We start from the raw sequence: 20996 nt of genomic DNA, 5'->3' as shown, positions 1-20996 counted from the left end.
GAAAATATGTTTAAAAATAAAAGTAATAAAACCTAAGAAATGTATTAAGCTTGATGGTTCCTTAGGAAAAAAAAATTGAATTTTTTTCTATGAGATTCTGGAGTTTGACCCCCTCAAAGCTCCATTTTTACCAGCAAACCCCCTTCCCCCTCATAGGGCAGCTCTGTGCAGAGACGGGTGTGCACTCATACAGGAGAGAGCTCAACCCTGCAGTTCACCGAACGCCAAAATCTGCTTCCCACCCCAGGGAGGTGGATGCCAGCCCCTCCCATCCTATCCCGTCCCATCCCCTAAATCACGCTGCGGCTCCTAAGTGCATTAAGCACCGCCAGACCCCGGCCGGCCCCGGCCACCTGCGCTCCGCAGCCCCCTGGGGCAGGGGCCACCGTGTCCCCAAGTCCCCAGGCAGCCACAGCGTGGCTCCCAACACGCAGAAAGGCAGGTCCCGCAGGCAGATTGACGGGAGAAGTTTAGCCGGACGCGCGGACAGACGGACAGACGGACACTGCCCCATCGCCGCCCTGTCCTATGCATTTCCAACCTATTTCCCTAATTATCCCAGCGCTGCCGGGAGTCACCGCGGTCTCCCAGCTCTCTTGGCACGCTCTGATTTATCTCTCAGCCGGGATAAGAGCTCCCTCCACCCCCTTCTCCTCGGGGAATTCAATTTTCATTCATTTTTCTGCTTTGCCAGATTGATCCAGCCCCCTCTGCCCTGCTCTGGATCACTGCTGGCAGCGGTGAGCGGGCAAAGGGAGCACCGAGCCTTCACCTTGGGGAAGCATCGTGCTGACGGGGGGGAGGGAGGGAGCTGGGGGGCTGCCACCATCAAAAAAAACCACCCCAGCAGCATCTTCCCAGTGCTGGCTCACACATCTCCCCAGCAGAGACTTCATCCCTTCCTCTCCCGGTAGCACGGCTTTGTTCCCCTCCATCCTTCCTGCTGTCCGTCTGTTCCTTACGTTGGTGGGGATCTTTTGGTCTCTTTAGGGATTTTTTAGGTCACTTTGGGCGCTTTGGTCTCTTTTGAGTTTGTTTTTCCCATCTCACAGGAAGGAGAGGGTGGTTGAGATGGGCATGAGGTGCTTGCCCAGCAAATCCTCTCTGTGCCACCCAAGATGCTGCTGGGTCCAGGTGGTGCCCAGAGAGGGGGGTTATATTTGGTGGGTGTGAAATGCTCCCCCTCCAGGCTTTCTCCTCCTCCCAGAGCTAAATCAGAGCTAAGGCTCGATGGTGAACCAGCCTGCAGAAGGGTGATTTTCATCAGGTTGCACTTCTGAGGCACTTTTGGGGGCTCTGGCCCCACACAGATGCCCTGCTCCTTCCTTGGCATTGCCTGGAGCCCTGTGGCCCTGCAGCCAGCGGAAGACAGGAGCAGCACGAGGCGATGGTGCAAAACCCACAGAGGAGCAGGGATGCTGCTCCCACCCCTTCCCTGTTAATAAAAGGCAGGTAAATCCCAGAGCCTGCGACGAGGCACAGAGCCAGCCTCCCCTTGTGTGCCCCGGCCCTGGCACATTGGAATTAGGGCTGGCTTGGACACTGTGGCACCGAGGGGGGACATCCGTGCATTGTCCCCTGGTGCAACAAAAGGGTTTCTAGGCAGAACTGGGGGAAATGTAAAGGAATATAAGGAAATACAAGGAAAACTGGAAACTATAAGGTCCTGACTCGTGCCTGGAGGGTGCGAGTGCAGCTCTGCCCCAGTCAGCAAACCCCAAACGGGTTTGGAGGTGCCAGGGAGCTGAGCTTTGTGCCACTCATGCAGCGAGTTTTCCAGGTGACAGCCCAGCTCCCAGAGTCCCCTCGTGTGACAAAAGCAGCTCCTCCAGAACAAGGTGGGGACATCCCTGCAAGTCCAAAGCTGCCACAGTCACCTCTTGGCACGAAGCCACCTCCCCTCTGGGCAGCATCGGCCGCAGCACCCCGAGCCCCACCGCCCCCAAGTCTGAATTATCCCAATAATTCCCCCCTCCCACTTACATCCCTATAGCAGGACAAGCACACCGAGAGCCGGGTACTCACCAGCAGCCAGGGAAAGCCTCTCCCCTCGCAGGCAGGGGCGTTGCTAATTGTAATTGAAAATTAATCGGCCCTCAGCGAACCCCCGGTGGTTTTATGGCTGCAGCGCGGGTGGAGAGGGGATGCCGGCGGAGAAAGGCTCTTCCCTGCCGAGGAGGGAAAGGGAAGACGGGCAAGGCTGGAAGGAGCGAGCGCTGAAGGGGTGGGAAGGTGCCTGGCTGTGCGGGGGGCTGGCCACCGGCCTGGCGGAAAATTAAATTGCACTTGAGGGGAAATTGTATTAGGGAATAGCGGCCGCCCCGCGCCAGCCCGAGGCCATTTGGGTAATCAGCCCCAGGGACCCGTGGCAGCGCCGGGAAGGGGTGACCCCATCAGGGAGGGCACCTCGGGGGCTTGGGCTGGGTGCCCGGGACAGCCTGTGCCACCTGTGAGTGCGGCCACAGCAGCTCCCGCCGTGCAGGGCTGAGGGGGGACCTGTCCCCAAGCCGTCCCGAGAGGGGGACACAGTGTGGGGACACAGCGTGGGGACACAGTGTGGGGACACAGCGTGGGGACAGATTGTGGGGACAGAGTGTGGGGACACAGTGCGGGGACACAGCGTGGGGACACAGCGTGGGGACACAGCGTGGGGACACAGTGCGGGGACACAGCGTGGGGACACAGTGCGGGGACACAGCGTGGGAACACTCCGAGCCCTGCAACAGCCCCGCTGTGCCCTGCACTGGGGCTCCCCGGTGTTGGAGGGGGACACCCCGGCGCCACAGGCCGGGAGAGCCGGGGCCGGGAGGATCGGGACTCCACCAAACAGGATTACGGAAAGTCAATTTACTGGACTCTCTTTTTCCTGCGTGCACAGCAGCTTTAGGCTGCGGGCCTGCCGGGGATGCTAATCTGGGCATCCCGCTAACCCCTTTCCGGCAGCGCCCACCTCCCCGGCCCTAATCCCCCCTCCCTGCACCTGCTGCACCCCCTGCCCACGCCACCGGGGTATTTGGGGCTGAGGTGACCACGGGCAGCCCCACACCGCAATCCCACACAGGGGAGCAGCTGGCGGGGGGGAGTTATTGATGCTGGGGGTGAACCCCCCAGGGAAATCAAGGAGAAGGAGGCAGCAGGGCTGCAGCGCTGAGCCCCTGCCCATCCATCACCCGGCGGTGGGCAGGGCCGGCTCCCGGCTCGGGAGAGCCAGCCCCGCTCCGGGCCGGGACCGGCCCGCTGAGCACCGCCCAAGGGACACGGCCAAGGCCGGGTGGGACAGACAGAGCTGGCAGGACACGGGTGCCAGCCCCACAACGCCTGGAGGCGTGACCGCGCGCAAACACTAAAGGAAAGATGGAGAGAGACGATTTATTTGACGGGCAGGTGAGGGAGGAAGGGCTGCAGGAGCCAGAGCTCCCAGCGGCGGAGCTGAGCGCCCTCCTCCCCATCCCGCCAGCCCTCGCCTCCCACCTGGGCAAAGTGAAGATATCAAGAAAAAGGCTCCAAATCGGATTGACACCCCCCCTCCCCCTTAATAAAGTTTATTATCGGCCGGGCTCTAATCCTTTTAAATCCCCCACGCGGGGGGATGGGCCAGGATTAGGGGAGGGCAGCGTAATCCCAATGAATTTGTTACAGGGGGATTTAGACAGCGCTGGGAGAGCAGATGGCCCCGGCCCTGGCTCTGGAAAACAACCATTTTCCTTAATGATTCCTAACAAGGATAAAAGGGCAGAGAGAATCGGGGACAGGCACAGGGGGCCCACACCCACGGAAGTCCTGGTCCCCAGGGATGCGGCCGTGTGTCTCCCTGCTCAGAGCACGGGCACGGTCAGCACTGAGCTGCAGCTCCACAGCTCGTGCCAACTTTTTTTCCTGCAGCTTCCTGGCCCCACATGCTTCCTCTGCCTCCCCTTGCTTGAGGAGAAACCAGGAGCCGTCCCAGCCCTGGGGATGTAGAGAGGGCAGCTGCCCAAAGGTGCATCGTCCCCAAGCAAAAGGCAGGAGAAAACATACAATAGTAATTAAAAATATTGAAAGGCTTTTTAAACCGAGTGCTCTTCTCGGGATGGGGTGGAGGCAGGAGCAGGGACATCAGGAATGGGGCGGGGTAGTCCAGCATGCCCACGTGGCAGGGACCAGCTGACACAGCAGGGCAGGGCAGGCATCGGCAAAAATAATTTATTCCACTAAGACAAGCAGAGAACGAACAACAGCGTGGGGAGGGGGTGAGCAAAGATGGGAAGGCCCCGGGCCACATCTCAAAGAGAAGGGACACAAATTGCATCTGAACCCATGACTGCTGCCCCCACCCAGCAGCGTCCCCTTTTTGGGGGGCTAAACCTGCCCTCTCCTGGCCCCACTAGTGGTTGGACCCCAATGGGTGCTCTCCAGCACGGGACTGGGCTTCCCAGGTGAAACCAGCCCAGTACCAGGGAGCGTCTGAGGGCAGCTGGGTGCCAAAACACAAACCACCGTTCATGTCCCAGCTCCCACACGCCCAAAAACATGGCACAATGACTTGGAAGGGGGATGCTCTGACACCTCCTTCCTCCCAAAAAGAGCCTTCCACCCCCTACCCCGGGTGAGGCAACTGCCTTGAGCAGGACAGCTCCTGAGGGGGACGTGCCAGAGCCCTGCCCGCTGTGGGACTAAACGCTGTCCCAGGGCTGTCCTGCCTCAGCAGCTCACCCACCCTAGGAAGACCCCCGGGCCCCCAGCCCCTCTCAGGCCATGGGGAAGCCAGGGCGGCCTTTCCTGGCGCGGGTGCGGAGGCGGAAGAAGGTGTACATGCCCAGGAGGCACATGGAGGAGAGGAAGTACAGGGCCACGCACAGGCTGATGTCCAGGCGGGAGAAGCCCAATCCAAGCACCCGCAGCCAGGGGCTCCTCCGCAGGCCCTCGCCAGCCTCCTCCTCCTCCTGATCCCGGAGCAGGACGCCGGGGGCGCGCCGGCGCTCCCTGCCCGCCGGCAGGGCCATGGTGTCCCGCTTGCTGATGCGGCGGCGCCGGCCCGCGGCCGCTCGCAGCGCCTGGCTCTTGAAGTGCTGCTCGCTGAAGGAATCCAGGTCCACGATGTCCTCGCCCTCCTCGCGCAGCTTGGGGTTCAGCCGCACGATACTGGGGCGCCGCGGCTCGGGGGAGCCCGGGTGCCCCGGCACTCTCGGCTCTCCCTCCGCCTCCTTTTCCTCCTCTTCTCCTCTCCCCCTCTCCTCTCGCGAGCCCTCCGCACCCAGCCTGGTGCCGGTCCCTTCCCTGGCCACGGGGATGGGGTCGGGCTCGGCATAGTCCATGTAGATGTTGGTCGGGGAGAAGTGTGCCTTGAGGAAGGTGACCACGGCCGGCTCCTCCCAGGCATGGACCCCCCGCTCCTCCTTGTGGCACTGGGGACACAAGTCCGGCGGAGGCCACTGCAGCTTGGGGAACTTGGGGTCCTCCGTGTCACCTCCTGCAGGGACCGGAGCCAGCAGCGAGGGGGTTAGAGGGGACATGTGATGCACCCTCCCCCTGTATCAACACCCCAGAGAATCCAGCAGCTGGGGATGGGGACATTTGGAGGAGCCTCCTCGGGAGGAGGGGTCCTCTGAGGGCACACAGCAGCTTTGGGAAGCTCCCTGTAAGGAGCATGTAAGATCCAACTGTATCTCTGGGGCCATCTGATGCTGCATGACCAGCTGCTGTCCCCTGGGATGGGGGACAATAACAACGGGATATCCCCACTGCTACACCCTGGAGCCATTTGCCAGACCCATCCAGGAGGAGGGAATGTTCCTCCAGCTCAGCTCCCCTGGTGGCAGCCCCCCTTACCCGCCAGGCGAGCGTTGACCTCGTTGTGGTGGGACCAGAGCCAGAGGATGGCCTCCTCCCTGCTGGCCACCTTGTCCATGGACTGGGCTGCCATGGCCTCAAAGTGCTCGGCGCACTCCTGGCAGCCGAAGAAGTGCCGGACGTAGCAGCGCATGGTGCTCAGCACCTCCAGGGGTAACTCTGGGGGAGCAGAGCACGGGGGTGAGCCTGAACCCCTCTGTGCCACCATCACAGTCACACAGCTGAGGTAGCAACCCCATACCCCAATTCTCTCTCTTGTCCCCCCATGGAAACTGCCCCTGGATGAGATGAAGAAGGGGGGGAAACAAGCTTTTGTCCACATGGAGCACCCCTATCCATGCCAGAGCTCAGCTGGACACTCCCTCCCTGAGCCCCTGATGCCCCCCAGGGACAGCAGTACCTTTGTCAGGGCCGTTCTGGGCAGCCTGCACAGTCAGCAGGTGGAAGATGGTCCAGAGCCCACAGGGGTAGCCACGGAAGTGGCGCTCACTGCCCTGGCAGCCCACCCAGGTCACGTTGGTGGGGAGCACCGAGGGGTGGGAGGCCTGGTGGACAGATGGACATGGTGTGATGGGGGTGGCAGGCAGGCAGTGCCAGCTGGGGAGCAAGGGGCAGGGGTAAGGAGAGCAGGGGCTGGGGGTCCCCATGGGCATCTTACATCTCTGTTATTCTTCATGGCCTCCTTCAAAACTGTGCGGGGCAGCTCAGGCTCTGTCCAGTTCCTCAGCCAGGCATCCAGAGTCTGCAGGTAGGTCTGCACGCAGGGGCGCCCTGGGAAGTACTGCAGAGGGGGGAGAGGGCTGAGAAAACACAGATTTCATCCTGGGAGCAACAGGGCGGCACCAGCATCCTCTCTGCTGCAGAGCAGCGTGGTCCTGGCAAGGTTTTGGTGCCTATCTCTGAGGGGCTGGGGGCTGCAGCTCGTCCCCCCACCCTGGGTGGCAAGGCCCCTGTGTGCATGTTCAGGCTCCAAGCCCCATTCCCATCTGAGGGAGGCAAAAAGCCACTCTGTCCGTAAGTCTGGCAAAGCCGATTAGCAGCTGCACTTTAAAACCACTCCTGGGAGAGGAGCAGCCTGGCAGCCTGTGCCACCAACAGACAGACTGACCTGTGGGGAGGAGGGGACACCAGCACACAGGAGAAGTGATGGAGAAGTGAAAAGAAGGAGGAGTGTGCTGAGTTTGAGCTGTTCTTCCTCCCAGGTCCATGGGGAATCACATGAAAAGACCCAAATTTGCAGGGGAATTATCTGTGACCTGACAGTTGTGCTGCAAACACAGTGCCCCCCAAAGGAGTTTGCTGTGTGATTCCCTGCCTCCAGGAACCATTTCCCCCCCCATTAGGACTTGTCCCCCTTTCCTTTCCTTTAATACCTCTTGGGAGTGCAAGAGCTAAGGCTGGGCCCTGCTGGCTGAGCTCCCCCAGGCTGAGCCCTGGGCTGCAATCCTGGGGATGCTGCTCCGTCCTGTGGATGAGCAGGGCAATGGCAGTGCTGGCTCAGCGTCCCCGGGGAAGCACCAGCACCCACCACCCACTGCTGCAGCTCATCGAGGGGAAGGTTTACAGGAAGATTTAAAAATGGATCAAATAAAACCATTGCTGCTCCCCAGCACCGCAGCACACTTACACCCGTGGGCAGGGAGCTGCTGTCACAGAGGTTTACTTCCCTATTTGTGTAGTTCACATTAAAGAGAGAAAGAGTGAGGGCAAGCAGAGGAGCCACATGAAGGTCTGAGGACTTAAGGCACATGTCTGGAGCTCTTTCCTGGGGGGCAGCAGATGGGGGTGGGAGCAGGGGCTGTCCTGAACATCAGTGGGGGCCACGCAAGGTCCAAACTGAGCGTGAGACCCTGGGTGACAAAGGAGGGAGCAAAGAAGGAGGGCATGGCCCCAGTCTGCCAAGCAGCCTGGGCTGTGACAGGGATTGGGGATGGAGACAGGGCTCCTGCAAGCCCAGTGGAGGAACTAGCCAAATGCAGCAGGACTCTTCACAGCAGGAAATTAAACTGCCCTGCTTGTGCTGGCTCAAAGCTCTCAGTCACTTCAGCTGTGCCAGGCCCAACATAGAAGAAAAAAGGAGACCTTAAATTAGACTTGTCTGGAGCCTGACTCAGAGTGGGAGTTCCTTTCCTGGACTATTATCAAAGGAGCCTGCAGAGATTGGCTCCTTGAGCTGAGCAACCAGATCAGAGCAACAAACCCCTCAGAGAGGTGACAGCCTCTCTCCTCAAAAGACCTCCTGCCTCAACACCTCCTACAAGCCATGATCCCACTGCCACCAAAACTGGCAACACCCACCTTGTTTGAAACACTCTTAGCTCCCACTGGGACTCTGGGCTGAGTTTGGAGATCCACATGGATGAGGACTGCCATGGGATACACCGAGCACCAGGACACAGGGCCCACACCAGACTGCCACGCTTCACTACCTGTGAGTGCTGGGGCACGGTGGCCTGCACTGTTTGCATTTCATAGACAAATGGAGGCACAGGCAGTTCCCCTCCCAACACCCAGAGCTCCTCACCTTCACCAGCGTGGCCACGTAGCACTTGAAGGCAGCCAGCTGTGCTCCCGACAGCGAGGAGGGACGGGCAGCCTCCACCCGCAGCGAGTAGTGCAGCGCCGACTCCAGGTCGGCCATGTACAGCTTGGAGCTGGGGAGGGCAGCGCAACACGAGGCTCCATCAGCCACGGAGCTAATCCTTACAAACGCCAGGGCTTCTCCCAGCTCCCAGCCCCTCGCCCGCCCGGCCCCGGTTTGCCCAGCAGGGGGAGGGCTCTGACCGGTCGGCTCGCAGAGGATGTGACACGCGGTCGCTGTCGTTGAGGCTGCTGGCCGTGGCGTTCAGCTTGTAGGAGCCGCGGGTGATGCCCGTGAGCGTGCGCAGGTAGTAGGTGTAGAAGGAGCGTGCCTCTATGTGCCTGCCAGGAAGGAGAAGCACTAAGTCCCTCGTCCCTCCCAAACCTGACCCCAAGGAAGGAAGCCAAGGAGATGAAGGCTTAGCCAAGTGGGTAGTTCAGGCCTGGGGAGGGAGCTTGGGGTGCTCCATACTCTCCATCTGCCCCAGCAGTGGGTAGACTTACACACATCCTGGAGCAGAGCTGAGCCCCAGGTAGCCGTATCATGCCACCTCCAGGCAGATGTGGGAACGGAATGGCTCAGTCACAAGGATTTTCCCTTGCTCCAGCTCCAGCCAGGGCTGGCAGTGCAGTTCAATGCCCACCAGCAACCTCCCACCAGCCTCCTCTACTCAGCCAGTCTCGTTCCTAATGCACCTTCCCACAGGTACAAAGGAGCACAGAGAGATGGGGCACAAGGCTGGCACCCCAGCAGCACCCCCAGAGCCACCCTGCCGTGCCCCACACTCACACAGGCAGGCGGGAGAAGGAGCCGTTGCGGAGGAGCAGGTATCCAGAGGGGAAGGAGGTGACACCAAACTTCTGCACGAGCTCCTCCTCGCTGCTCAGCACCCTCCTCACCGCGATGTTCTCGTACTGCAGCATGTCCAGGGCCACCTGCAAGCCCCAGGGTCAGATGAGGAGGGCAGAGGGATTCCCCAGCCCCACCAGGGAGGCAGCAGAGCTGTTCAGTGCCCTGTGTAATATCTGGCACTGGCTAAGCTGTGTGCAAACTGGGCAGGCGGGCTTTTCCTGGAGAGAGCTGCCCTGCCACAGGCACCCAGGAGTTATCATGCAGCAGGTACACAGGCTCCAAGAGAAGTGGGGGATAAATGGAGCTGTACCCACCTCTCTGCCCACGAAGGAGTTGCTCTTCTCAAAGATGAGTGCCAAGTACTGGTCCTTGTTCCTCTGGAAGAAGGTGCGAACCTCCTCGGCGCTGCAAGAGACAGGAGGACGGCAGCAGGTGCCCTGGAATCAGCAGGATGCTCTGCCCTCCCCCTCACAAGGAGCTCCAGCCTTGCTCGCTGGGATTTGGCAGGGAATGCTGCTGCAGGATCAGCCCCACTGAGCAGGCAACTCCTCCTGCTGAAGTTTCCAGCCTAGTTTTCTGCTCTGGTTCACAGGCTTTGAGAAAACCCGCTGGGCTTGGCCAAGGAGGTAGAAAAGAAAGCAAAGGCAGGGCAGGGCAGGGGGGATCTGTAGGCTCACCCAGGGGAAAAAAACAGCAATGAACTTGAACCAGGGCTGGTTTGTTTTTGTCTAAGACACAGAGGCACCAGAGTACCTGAGGCAGGTGCCTGCCTCGACCATTGCTCTGGAAAATCCAAAGGCTCCTTCTCAGGACTGACAATGCAGCAACTGCTTGCATCCAGCAAGGACAACTCAGATACCAACAAAATTGTACAACAGAATCAAGAAAACCCTTTTTCAGGACAGGAGAGAGCTTCTAACACAGCCTGACACAGCACGGTATGAGACTGCCATGTCCCAAAGACCCTGGGGCCCAGGAATTGCTTGCTCTAAGTAAGTCTGATGAGCAGGTTCGTTAGATGTGACAACATGGCCCATGGACACAGCTCTATACTGGCCAAGTCATCTCCCTGGGACCAGGGTGATGCAGTAGCTGCTCCTTGCTCATTCTGGGTTCAGGATTTCCCCAGAAACCTCCTCCCCATGGGACAGAGGCCACCCTGGCCCCCTGCTGCCCCTACCTTGCTGGCTCCAGCGGAGGACAGGCGGGTGGCCAGGCATCCTGGCTCTGCTCAAGGTTGGTGATGATGGCGTGGCGCAGGTCCTCGACAGTGGCACTGGGATCTGCAGGGGGACAGGACACCAAGGGGTCAGCCCTGGGGAAGCCAATCCCAGGGGCTGAGCCCAGGGAAGCTGCTTGGAGCTGCCCCCCAGAGCTCTCTGATATTGTAGTATATGGGAGGTGTGGGCAGCAGGGCCATTCACACCCAGGGTAGAAAACCCCATGGCTCTGAATACTCACTGGTAATCCTTATCCCATCCTCTGGCTTCTTGCTAAAAGCTCTGAAGAACTGAAAGGGGAAAAAAAAACCACAAGGGGAAACTGGAGTGAGTGTTTGGAGTGGAACAGGAGGCAGTGCAACCCAGCAGGATGAGGCTCCCTGTAGACCAGCTCTGCCCCAGTTTCCCCACAGCATGCTATCTGACATCAGCCAGCACAGAGGGAGCTCCCAGCCATGTCCCCATCTTTTGGGGCATCCCCCCAGAGAGGAAGGATGCAGGCATGGGCTGGGAGCCATGTCTAGCCAAGGGCTGAGCACTGGCAGGCAGTGGAGCAGGTTTCTCCAGGAGTCCCAGGGAGGCAGCTGGAACCTTCCCAGTCCTGCAAACCAGTCTCCCTGCTCCAGAGCTCTGACAAGGTAGGAAAAAGAGGGTTTTCCCACTCCTGGCCTCCCACAGTGGCTCCAGTACCCAGGGCAGCAACACCAGGTTGCATCAGGCAGGTGTTTGCTTTGCAGGCTGGGCTGGGAGCTGGGACTGTTTGCAAAAGGTGCTCCGCAGGGACACAGGATGTGAAGCAAGTGACATCTTGGCACAGCCACATCAGCACAATGTCCCTGCCCCAGGAGATGTTTCCATCAGTGTCCCAGGGCAGGGGGCACCAGTGAGACCCCAGGGCAGGGCTGGGGCCAAGCCAACCGGCCTGAAAAACCCCAAATCTGGCCCCACCTGGAGCTGAGCCTGTAAGCTGGGACTGAGGGCATGTCTGATAAAACCCTCATCCCTGCCCATTCTATCTCAAGGCAATCCTGGTTTTAAATGCTGGTTGTGGCACCTGGAGTGCTTTGGTTTCATTGCTTGTGTTGGAGCAAGGCTCCATTTGCAGTGGGAAGCTCTGCAGAAGCTGTGTTGACACAGCTAAAGGGCTGGGCACAGGCCCAGGAGCAGGGGTGGCTCCTTGCCAGCCAGCACAGGAGGCTCCCAGGAGTTCCAGCCTCCTGCAGCATCCCTGTGCCCTCCTTCAAAACCTGTGCCTGCAACCTCTCTCTGCCCTCAAGCAGCCTTTCTTAAGTGTTTCCAACTCAGGATTCAGAGTCTCCCTCATCCTAGCAGAGATCCAGCCTCTGTGTTTCACCACAAAACACCGTTTTGGCTTTCCCCCCTCCTTGTTGCTCCATCGCTCAGCAGTTACACCGGCTGCAGCCAGGACACAGCATTGTTTTGGGGAAGGGTGAAACAGCTTCATCCTGCAATGCCCCAAGGAGAGCATTTTGGTGCAATACCCCTGTCAAGCCAATTGAGCAAGACAGGGACAGGCCAGAAGGCAAAGCACAGTGAAGCCCAGCCAGTACTCGGCACACACAGCCTCACCTTCATGGTGGGGAAGCCGGTTATCCCAAAATCAGAGCACACTTGTTGGTTGTCCTCGTCAGCACAGTCAATGGCTGCCAGGATCACTGCAGGCCTCCACTCTGTGGGGACAGAGGATGAGGTCAGCACACTCAGCACCCCCACGGCCCCAAAAACCACCCTCCTCCCTATGAGTGATTTCAGAGACAGGAGGGATCTCCAGGGGTAGAGATCCTCCTGTCCCAAAACCACTGCTTGCCCCTCACAGGACAGTGACTGATGGTTTCCAAGCCCAAACACCAGGGCTGTGCTCTGTGCTGGTGTGTGGTGCCCTACTTTCCAGGCAGCAGGAACACAGGGAAAGCCGTGTGAGGCGGGAGCCGGCTTTGCACACCCTGCTCTGCCAGTGCTGGAGCACAGGCAGCTCTACCCAACACTGCCTGCCCGGCTGGTTCTGCCTGTCCAGCCTCTGCCCCAGCTCCCGGGAAGAGGACACCAGGAGAAGGGGAGGGATGGCTAGCCACAGCTCAGGGAGAGCAAGGAACACAGGCTCCAGTTTGTCTCACCCCAGACCAAGGGCATAGCTGATAACCAAGAGGGAACAACCCAAAACCAGCAGCCAGGCCAGAGCACTGCAGCAGAGCCTGCCCAGGTTCTGAGCATCCACTCCCCATTTGTGACTCCCCAGTGAAGACCAGCATGCCCCTGGGCTAAAACAAGAAGGGGCATGGAGGTATTTTAAGCAGCAGTCTCTGAAAACCAGCAGGAAAATGGAGAATAAAGCTCTGAAATGGTTTATTTTTAGTGTAAAGGACACCTTGCCTATCCTGAGAGTGGGAAGGGAGGGACATGGCACTGGCACGCAGACAGAGCCCACGCTGCCCTAGGCCAGGAGCATGCTGGAGGCAGGGAAACACTGTCCCGTGTCGCAGGTGACGGGACAGGTGAGCTGCTTCCCACTGCCCTGGCACTCGTGGCACAGGAGAGCTGATGACGAGCCCTGCTGCAGGGAGCCAGGCATGTTCCTATACTCATCTTGCACGTGGTGTCCACAGGTCACCCTAGCATCCTCCCCGTCCAGCCCACTCCTATGAACATCCACCCGTGGGAATGGCAGCGAGGCTGCTGAGCAGCACGGGGGTGGCTTCCCCGCCCCGCCTCCATGGGCACACCATCCGCACTCAGCCTCTGGAGCAGGGAGCCCTGGGGGAGCCCTCTTTTGGAGAGAGGCCAGGAGAGCCGGCATTGCCCCGCGGGGCGCGGGCACGCACCCCATTCCTCACATCCTGCCCGTTGGGGAGCTCTGACGGCATCCCCAGGGAGGGACGGCATCCCCTCGGAGGGACGGGATGCCCGGCCGGCCGCCTGACTCATGCGGCAGCCAGCGCGCTGTATCAATTAGTGCAATAACAGGGAGAACCCCGGGATGCCGGGGGAGGCAGGATGAGTCCCGGCAGGACGAGGGGCCCAGCAGCGGGGTGTGCGGGTCCCCAGGCGCGGCTGGCACCGGCCAGGCCGGGCATCAAGGTCAAGCCGGGAACAAACCAGCTGGGATCAGCGCCCAGCAACCTGCTGTCCCTATCCCTGCTGGCACCGGGAGCAGCGGGGCTCAGGGAAGGTCTGGGGGGCAGCGGGACGCCCCATGCCTGGGCAGGCTCAGCCTGAGCTTCTCCCTGCCAAAGGGGGTGCAGGGATGCTGCTAAGCCAGGCCTGGGTATCGTGGGGGGGAAACCTGGACACCGGGAGGGCGCGGGGCCTTCCCACCCGGCTGACGTTCCAGGGAGGCTGGAGCTGGGCCGCAGGGGGATCCCGGGGAGCTGACAGAGAGAGGGTAGAGCAGAGCGGATTGAGGGACGGCAGTGGGAAAGACACGGGATGTAGGGATGCTCACAGGAACGAGGATGCAGAGCCCGGGATGCAGGGAGGATTTAAGGGTGCGGGCAGAGAGGAGGAGGACGACCGGGCAAGGACACAGGAGGGATTGGAGGATGCTCCCGGTCTTGGGGGAAGCGGGACCCCTTGTGCAGGGGCGCAGGGAGGAGGATTTAGGGGTGCTGAGATAAACAGAGATGATGTGAACAGAGGTGCAGGGGAATTTGAGAGTGCAGGGCCAGAGACACCGGGTGCTGACGGAAGGGGACAGAGACAGGGATAAGGGGCGGGGGGTAACAAGGTCAAGGGCACGGGGGGATCGGGGAGCCGATGGGGAAGGCAGGCGGGGATGGGGGGAAGGGGGGCCAGCGCGGCCGGGGACTCACCGCGGATGTCGTGGGCCAGGGCCCGCCATGTGGGCGCAAAGTGGATGCAGTGCCCGCACCAGGAGGCGAAGAACTCGACGGCCCAAGCGCTACTGGAGCCCAGCAGCCGCTCCTCCGCCCCCGGCCCCAGCAGATCCAGGGGGTCAGAGGCCGAGTAGAGGCGGCCGGGCCGCGCCGCGGGCACCCGGAGCAGCAGGAAAAGCAGCAGGAGCGGCGGGAGAGCCGCCGGCCCCCCGCGGCCCCCGGCCCGCGACCGCCGCCGCCACATCGCCCGCCAGGCCGGCCGGCACCGCCCGGAGCCGCCTTTAGCGCCCGGAGCCGCACGTAGCACCGCCCCCGGGGCGGGGCCGGGACCGGGGCGGGGCCGGCGCGGGGAAGCCCCACAGCGGCCGCGTGCCCACAGCCCCGGCACCGGGCCTCCGTAGGCCTGCGGCCCCCTCACGTCATGGAGAGGAGCCCAGTACTGCCCTCCTCACCCCCCAGCTTTTGCTGCGGTGTTACCCTTCCGTGAGGGGACAAACGGCATGAAATGATACAATTCTGATAAAGTGATGACTGCCCAGGGAGGTAGCGGAGTCAGGGTCCCTGGAGGTGTTCAAGGAAAGAGTGGACGTGGCTCTGAGTGACACGGTCTGGTTGGCAGGGTAGTGTTGGGGCACAGGCTGGACTCGGTGATTTAGGTCTTTTCCAACCTAAATGAATCTGTGATGGTGCAATAGTGAAGGCAGCTGATTCAGCCCCAAAATGCATTTTGTCACCAACATGAGCACCCCGAGGGCAGCGCCCTGGTCAGATGCCCTGACATCAGCCAGCGTCACTGGGCACCACCTGGACACCCTGTGGAATGGGCAGCCTGCAGACATCCCTGCCCTCTCCCCAAACCTGCCAGCAATACTCAAGCAAGGATATCCAGTGACACCCACAAAATCCAGCTCTACATCTCAAAAAAGCAGCCTTCTCCCCCCAGTGGCCCCATCAATGGAATGTCTTCAAACTGAGAGTTAGATTAGATATTAGGAAAAAAAATCTTCCCTGTAAGGACAGTGAGGCTCTGGCACAGGTTGCCCAGAGAAGCTGTGGATGCCCCATCCCTGGAAATGTTCAGGGCCAGGCTGGATGGAACTTGGAGCAACCTGTGGTAGTGGAAGGGTCGGCAGGATAACGTAGCTAGATGTTCTTTAAGATCCTTTCCAACCCAGGCCGTTCCAGGATTCTGTGATTCCATCCTCCCGGCCAGGCCAAGCCGTGCCCTCGCTCACGCACGCACACACGTCACCGGCTCCCAGCCCCAGACGGAAGGTGCCCGTTGTTCAGTGCCCCGGGGCAGAGCCAGGCACTGCCAGGGTGGACACAGCCCCAAAATCCAGCCCTCTGCTCCCTCCCCAGCCCCTGAGGCCAGGGAACCTCTGGCAATGGGGGTGCCCATGGCTGCTGAGGGCTTGTTGCTGGCTCTGTCCCCAGGAAGGCCATTATCCGTGCTGGGCCCCACCTAGGCATTTTAGGCGGACTTGCCATGCTAGAAAAACAAGCCTGCCAGAGCCCGGGCTCGCCGAGGGCAGGGGCTCCACACGGGGCACAGCTCCAGGAAACGACAGGGCTCCCTGACACAGGCTGGCCTAGGGGATGGAGCATGGTAGACACAACCCAGGGGATTGCTCCCACCCATCTTCTGTGGGGCCAGGCTGATGGGAACGGGCCGAAAATGGTCTGCTCCAGCCCTGTCAGCTGTAATTAAGTCCTTAAGGGATTATCACGCCTCATTGTCTAACCAGGAGGCAGAGAGACACAGCCTAGCCTGTGCAGGGCTGCTCTCAAAGGTGGTACCTACTACTGACAGAGACTTTGCCAGGACTTGTCCTCATCCAGCTGGTGATTAAAATGCAAAAATCCCCAGGTTCAGGGAGATCACCACCGTTATCTTCCCCCTAGGTTAAAGCCTTATTTTAAGGGCTCATCAGCTTGATTAGGTTACCAAGGCAAGAGAGAGGTGCTCAGCACTAGCATAATTGCCAGCATCCTTCCCAACCAGCTCACCCCTTCCTTCCAGGCAGCCCAAATTCCTTGAATCCTTTTTTTAGATGCAAAAGCAAGGTGAAGGGGCAAGAGCCCACAGCGCAGCCCAGGGCTCCGGCTCCTTTGGAGGTGAGCCATGCCATTGCTCATCCCCTGAGCCCTGGCGTGGGGATGCTCCTGCTTCCTGCTGCCCTGGGAACAGCTGGGCTGCTACCCACGACCCTACTGCCCAGCTGGCACGTCCCATCCCCAAGGCTCCCCAGGTAATAGCCTCCTTCAGCAGCAGGGTGTGGAGTTTTCCAGGCACAGACTTGCCCAAAAATCCTTTTTTTCCTTTGAATGCTGCTGCAAAGCAAGAGATGAGGCTTTTCTTGCACCTCAGACTGGGAAGAGACATATTTTCATTGCAGAACACCCTGACACAGGGCATGGCCTGTGAAGCCAAAGATGAAGCAGAGGCTTTGAAATAACTCTTTTTTAAAGCTGGATTTGAAAGCAACTAAGATGAAATAACAGCAGTCAAGAACCAGTAGAAGTCTGGGGAGGTTTTAGAAATGCCCTCCCAGTGCTCTCTGCCTTTGTGTCCTCTCTGGCTGCCAATGGAACCTGCAAAACCAGGTAGCAAAACCAGGACACAGGTGCTGGGTGATGCTGGATGCTCACCTGCTCAGCCCCAGCCAGCCCTAAAAGGTCAGCTTTAGGCTCCCACTGCACATTTAGGAACCTGCTTGGTTTTCACAGCAGAGCCTTCAGTCCCTACCTCAGCATCCTTAACTCTGGGGAGAGTTGTGCTTCATTCTGTAGCAAGGCCATGGGATGACCACAGAGATTCCTGTGCTGCACCATCTCTATGCAGCAGCTGAGCACTGGCTTTAGTTCATTAAGCTCTGAAATCTCCTTTCCCAGACTAACACCCAGCAGGAATCTCCTTGAAGTCAGTGAGGCGTGGACAACATCAACAGGCTGAGAACCTCAAAAGGCAGCCACAATCTCACCAAAATAATTTAAGCTCTGCAGAACTTGTTTCATGCACCTAAAATGGATCATTTTCAGACACAAAGCCACTCAGCTCACCTCTGTTCTGGGTTAGACAGGAGACAAGGAAAGAGTGGTTAGATGTTATGTGTTCAGCCCTTGAAGCGATGGAAAAAATTAAATTTCAGAAAATGGAGAAAGGCTTTTATTGTCGATTTTTAAAAGCATGAATCTGTCTATAAAATGTTCTGAATGGCCAGGTGAGCAGACCCAGGACCTCCTCATTCCCCTTTAGTTGTGAAGGTTCAGGGCCACAGGTTGATCCTGAAATGGACTTTCTTCCTTGAAAATTAGAGAACACGTTCCTACCTAATTGTGTGATTCCAGGAACTGACTCCAAGGAAAACACGCAACCAATGCAAGACTCATGATACAATCACGGCAACCCCGTCACTGGCATTTCGGAGCCTGCTCTGAGAGGTTTGCATCCAACAGCCCTGCAAGCACCTTGGAAATACCAGCTGCAGAAGAAGCTCAGCAGTTTTCCTTTCTCCAGACTTCACAGGATGATGAACTCAAGGAAGTCCTCTTTGATCTGCAGCACGGCACTGCTTAAATCGTGGTCCTTCTGTGAATAAAAAGCCTCACTTCCCTCAGAGAGCGACGGAAAATTGCGTCACCTGCCACCTCCCTGACATTCCAATCCAGGTGGCACTTTTTCCTTGGTGGCACAAGTCACACCTCAGTTGAGACATGGCTTCTGACAAGACCTTTGGCAGCACCTGTGCCACAAACCTGCCAGCTTTGCTGAGACACGCGGAGGGGATGTGAATCCCGACTGCTTCCCACACTCTGCATTGGCTCTGCCAGGCTGACACCTGTGGAGACCAGGATGGCCCCTCAAAGCCCCACTGGCAGCTGGGAATTGCTGACTCCACGAGACAGGCTTGGTCGGAAATTGTTGATTTCCACCTTTCAAGCCCAACCAGCCTGTAATAACAAGAGGCACAAAAGCAAATCTGGGATGCATTCTCAGGATATGATGAATGTGTTCACGTTTGCATCTGCAGAGAGAACACAGCAGTACCAGCCTCCTGCTATTCACCCTCTGCTGATTCATCCCTGCTCCAAAGGACAGCAGCCACGCTGGCCTTGCTCTTTTCAGAAGAACCCAGGGAGACCAGGAGGAACTGGCACTGTCATTGGTATGTCTGGGTAGGAGACGTTTTACCTGCAAATTTCAGATCTACTAACAGTCATAAATGATTACCATGACCCAGGCTGCACAGAGCACATGTTTTCCAGTCCAGCTCATGTTCCCAGCTTTAAGGAGCAGATTGGAGGAGGCCACACCGCCCAGATTTGCCACATCATTATTTGGCAGGTGGTTTAATTGCAGTGCATGAAACTGAGAATACCACAGGGATGACAATGGAGCACTCCTCTCTTGCTCTGACAGTAGTCCTGCAACGTAAGCAAGGTCTCACCTTCCAAGGACTGCTGTGCCCAATCACAGGTTCCCTGAGCAGTGCTGGCTCCATCAGCCCTTGGAGCAGTGCAGCAGACACAGACACTGGACCAGGCTCCTTGCTGAGCTCCCCAAGCCAAGCCACGTGAGCAGTGGGATCCCCTGCAGCCTCCTTTATTTTGCTGGAATAAAATCAAATCGTAGCTGTGACACCCCCCCCAGAAGTGGTGTTACTTCCACCTCCAGCAAATTCTCAGACAAAATCTGAGTTAGAGTCAGTCTAGACTTCATGCAAGAGGAAGCCACTGGAAACCCACATCAGGGAGGGAACACAGCCCAAGGGACACAGCAGGTCTTGTACAGGTGGAGCAAAGGGCTGGAAAACTGGGGCCAAGAGAAACACTCAGAGCAGGAACTAACCACCTGCTCCAGGCCATCAGCACTCTTGGCAGGCAAAGAAGGTATCTGTACTCCTCTATGCCCCTGAACCTGCCCAACCATCACCCTCCTGAACAGAGCTACTCTCCTCTCCTCCTTTTCCCCAAATTTCTGCAAGACCTTATTCATGAGGAGGCAGGAGGGTACAGAGCTGGGCCTAGGGGTTTTGTTTGCTCCAGTTTCCAGGTCTCACAGGGTGCCTTTCCCTCCCCCAGAGGACCGGCATCCCGGAGTGCCCTACACTTTCAAACTCCATTACATCTCATCTGCATTCCTGCCAGGCAATGGCCCATGCTCCGGGCTGGGTGCCAGCAGCTGGGCAGCCCCCCTCCTCTCCTTCCTGCACTCTGAAGAGCTGCTGGTGTTCAGCAGCTCCCCACCAACTCCTTTTCTTCTCAGGGCTATGTTAATGAGAGCCTGGACATTGCAGAAGCCCTTGTGCTAGGCAGAGCACAGCACGTCTGGAGCAGAGTCAACATTTCCAGTGCTCCAGTGCTCTGCCAGGCATTAGAGCATGTGGGATGGCTGCAGCTGGCACCACATCCCCAGGGAGGCACCTGGGAGTGGGCTGTACCTGGGAAGGGAGGCACCAAACAGTCCTACTCAATCCACAGCCAAGAAGGCGGCTGCTGGCCATTGCCCAACCCAGGAGTTTCACCAGGTCCACAGGTGAAACAGCTGTTAAAGGTAACCATGCTCCAAGGCTTCTGGGAAGAGTTGCATAAACGCCACGGGTAGAAAGTCAGTGACAAAGTGAAGCATTGTAGACTTGCAAATGAGGAAATGAGAGCCTTCATCACGCTGATTGCTGGGCATCCTGGGCAAGGACAGCAGGAGCAATGCAGCAGTTTGCTGCGTCACCCGCCGGAGCACCTTGGCAGCACTCCCACAGCTTCAGCCATTCTTAAAGGAAGCCTCTTATTCAGCCAGAGATGCACAGATCAGTTTGGTTTTTTTCAGCATGAAATGCACTCTGAGCCCCTTCCAGGGATGGATGCAAGTAGACAATTGTCCAAAAATACAGAACTTGTGGAGTAAAACTGCTGTGGGGCGAGGAAAGGCACGGCACAAATGCTCTCCTGCTGCTCGCTAATGAGGCCACAGAGACTGCAGCACCACTTGGCCCCAGATCTTTGGACACCCACCACTGTGTTTGGCCAGTTCAACCGCTGAGCTCAGAGGGCTGTGACGTCTTCCTGTCTGTCTGAGGGCTGTGACAGTGTCTGAGGGCTGTGACAGTGTCTGAGGGCTGTGACGTCCTCCTGTCTGTCTGAGGGCTGTGACGGTGTCTGAGGGCTGTGATATTCTTCTGTCTGAGGGATGTGATGTCCCTCTGTCTGAGGGCTGTGATATTCTTCTGTCTGAGGGCTGTGATGTCCTCCTGTCTGTCTGAGGGCTGTGATAGTGTCCCCAGCATGCTCCATTGAGTACCAGCCCTGCAGCACACCGGCACTGCGGGACTGCAGCAAAGCTGCTTCCATAACAGAAGCTTGAATGCAGCAAGTCCTCCTCCAGGATGAGGTACCTCTGCTAAAGAAAAGCAAAGAACAAATAACTGCAATGGTTTAGCTCATACAGGTCCCCCCCATTTAATGCAAACAGCCCTCCCAGGCAGGTGAGGAGTTGATGGTCACAGTGTCCTCCAAGCTGGAAAGACCAATGCTGGGTTTTGTACAGGGTCTGCCATAAATGGAAAGCAAAGCCTTTTCTGCTGGGCTGTACATTAATAAAAGGCACCAAACACAGCAGAGGTACCAGAGCAGAGGTGGCCACAGGCACTGAGGAGGCTCAGT

General features: G+C 58.5%; 1 protein-coding gene across 1 annotated transcript; it reads right to left on the bottom strand.

The window, feature by feature from the left end:
• Window positions 1-4168: 4168 nt before the first annotated feature.
• On the bottom strand, window positions 4169-14588 carry QSOX1 (quiescin sulfhydryl oxidase 1). Its single transcript, XM_066555939.1, has 12 exons — window positions 14310-14588; window positions 12073-12173; window positions 10724-10772; window positions 10443-10545; window positions 9577-9667; window positions 9200-9345; window positions 8614-8751; window positions 8354-8483; window positions 6488-6610; window positions 6230-6374; window positions 5809-5988; window positions 4169-5449 (listed from the first exon to the last, which is right to left on the bottom strand). The coding sequence occupies exons 1-12, from the start codon at window positions 14575-14577 to the stop codon at window positions 4728-4730; spliced, it is 2196 nt and encodes a 731-aa protein (XP_066412036.1). The 5' UTR covers window positions 14578-14588; the 3' UTR covers window positions 4169-4727.
• Window positions 14589-20996: the final 6408 nt, after the last annotated feature.

Source organism: Molothrus aeneus, chromosome 9, assembly GCF_037042795.1.
Source record: "Molothrus aeneus isolate 106 chromosome 9, BPBGC_Maene_1.0, whole genome shotgun sequence".
NCBI classification, from domain to species: Eukaryota; Metazoa; Chordata; class Aves; order Passeriformes; family Icteridae; genus Molothrus; species Molothrus aeneus.
Note: the sequence above shows the minus strand (reverse complement) of the source record. Positions and strands in the feature narration are given on the sequence as shown.

What these genes read in the sequence shown, in the direction of transcription:
- QSOX1 (XM_066555939.1), bottom strand. Translation starts at nt 14,577, where the DNA reads ATGTGGCGGCGGCGGTCGCGGGCCGGGGGCCGCGGGGGGCCGGCGGCT. An exon ending in GGATGGGATAAGGATTACCA is followed by an intron (nt 10,546 to 10,723) that starts GTGAGTATTCAG and finishes GTCCCCCTGCAG; the next exon opens with ATCCCAGTGCCACTGTCGAG. An exon ending in CCATGAAGAATAACAGAGAT is followed by an intron (nt 6,375 to 6,487) that starts GTAAGATGCCCA and finishes TCTGTCCACCAG; the next exon opens with GCCTCCCACCCCTCGGTGCT.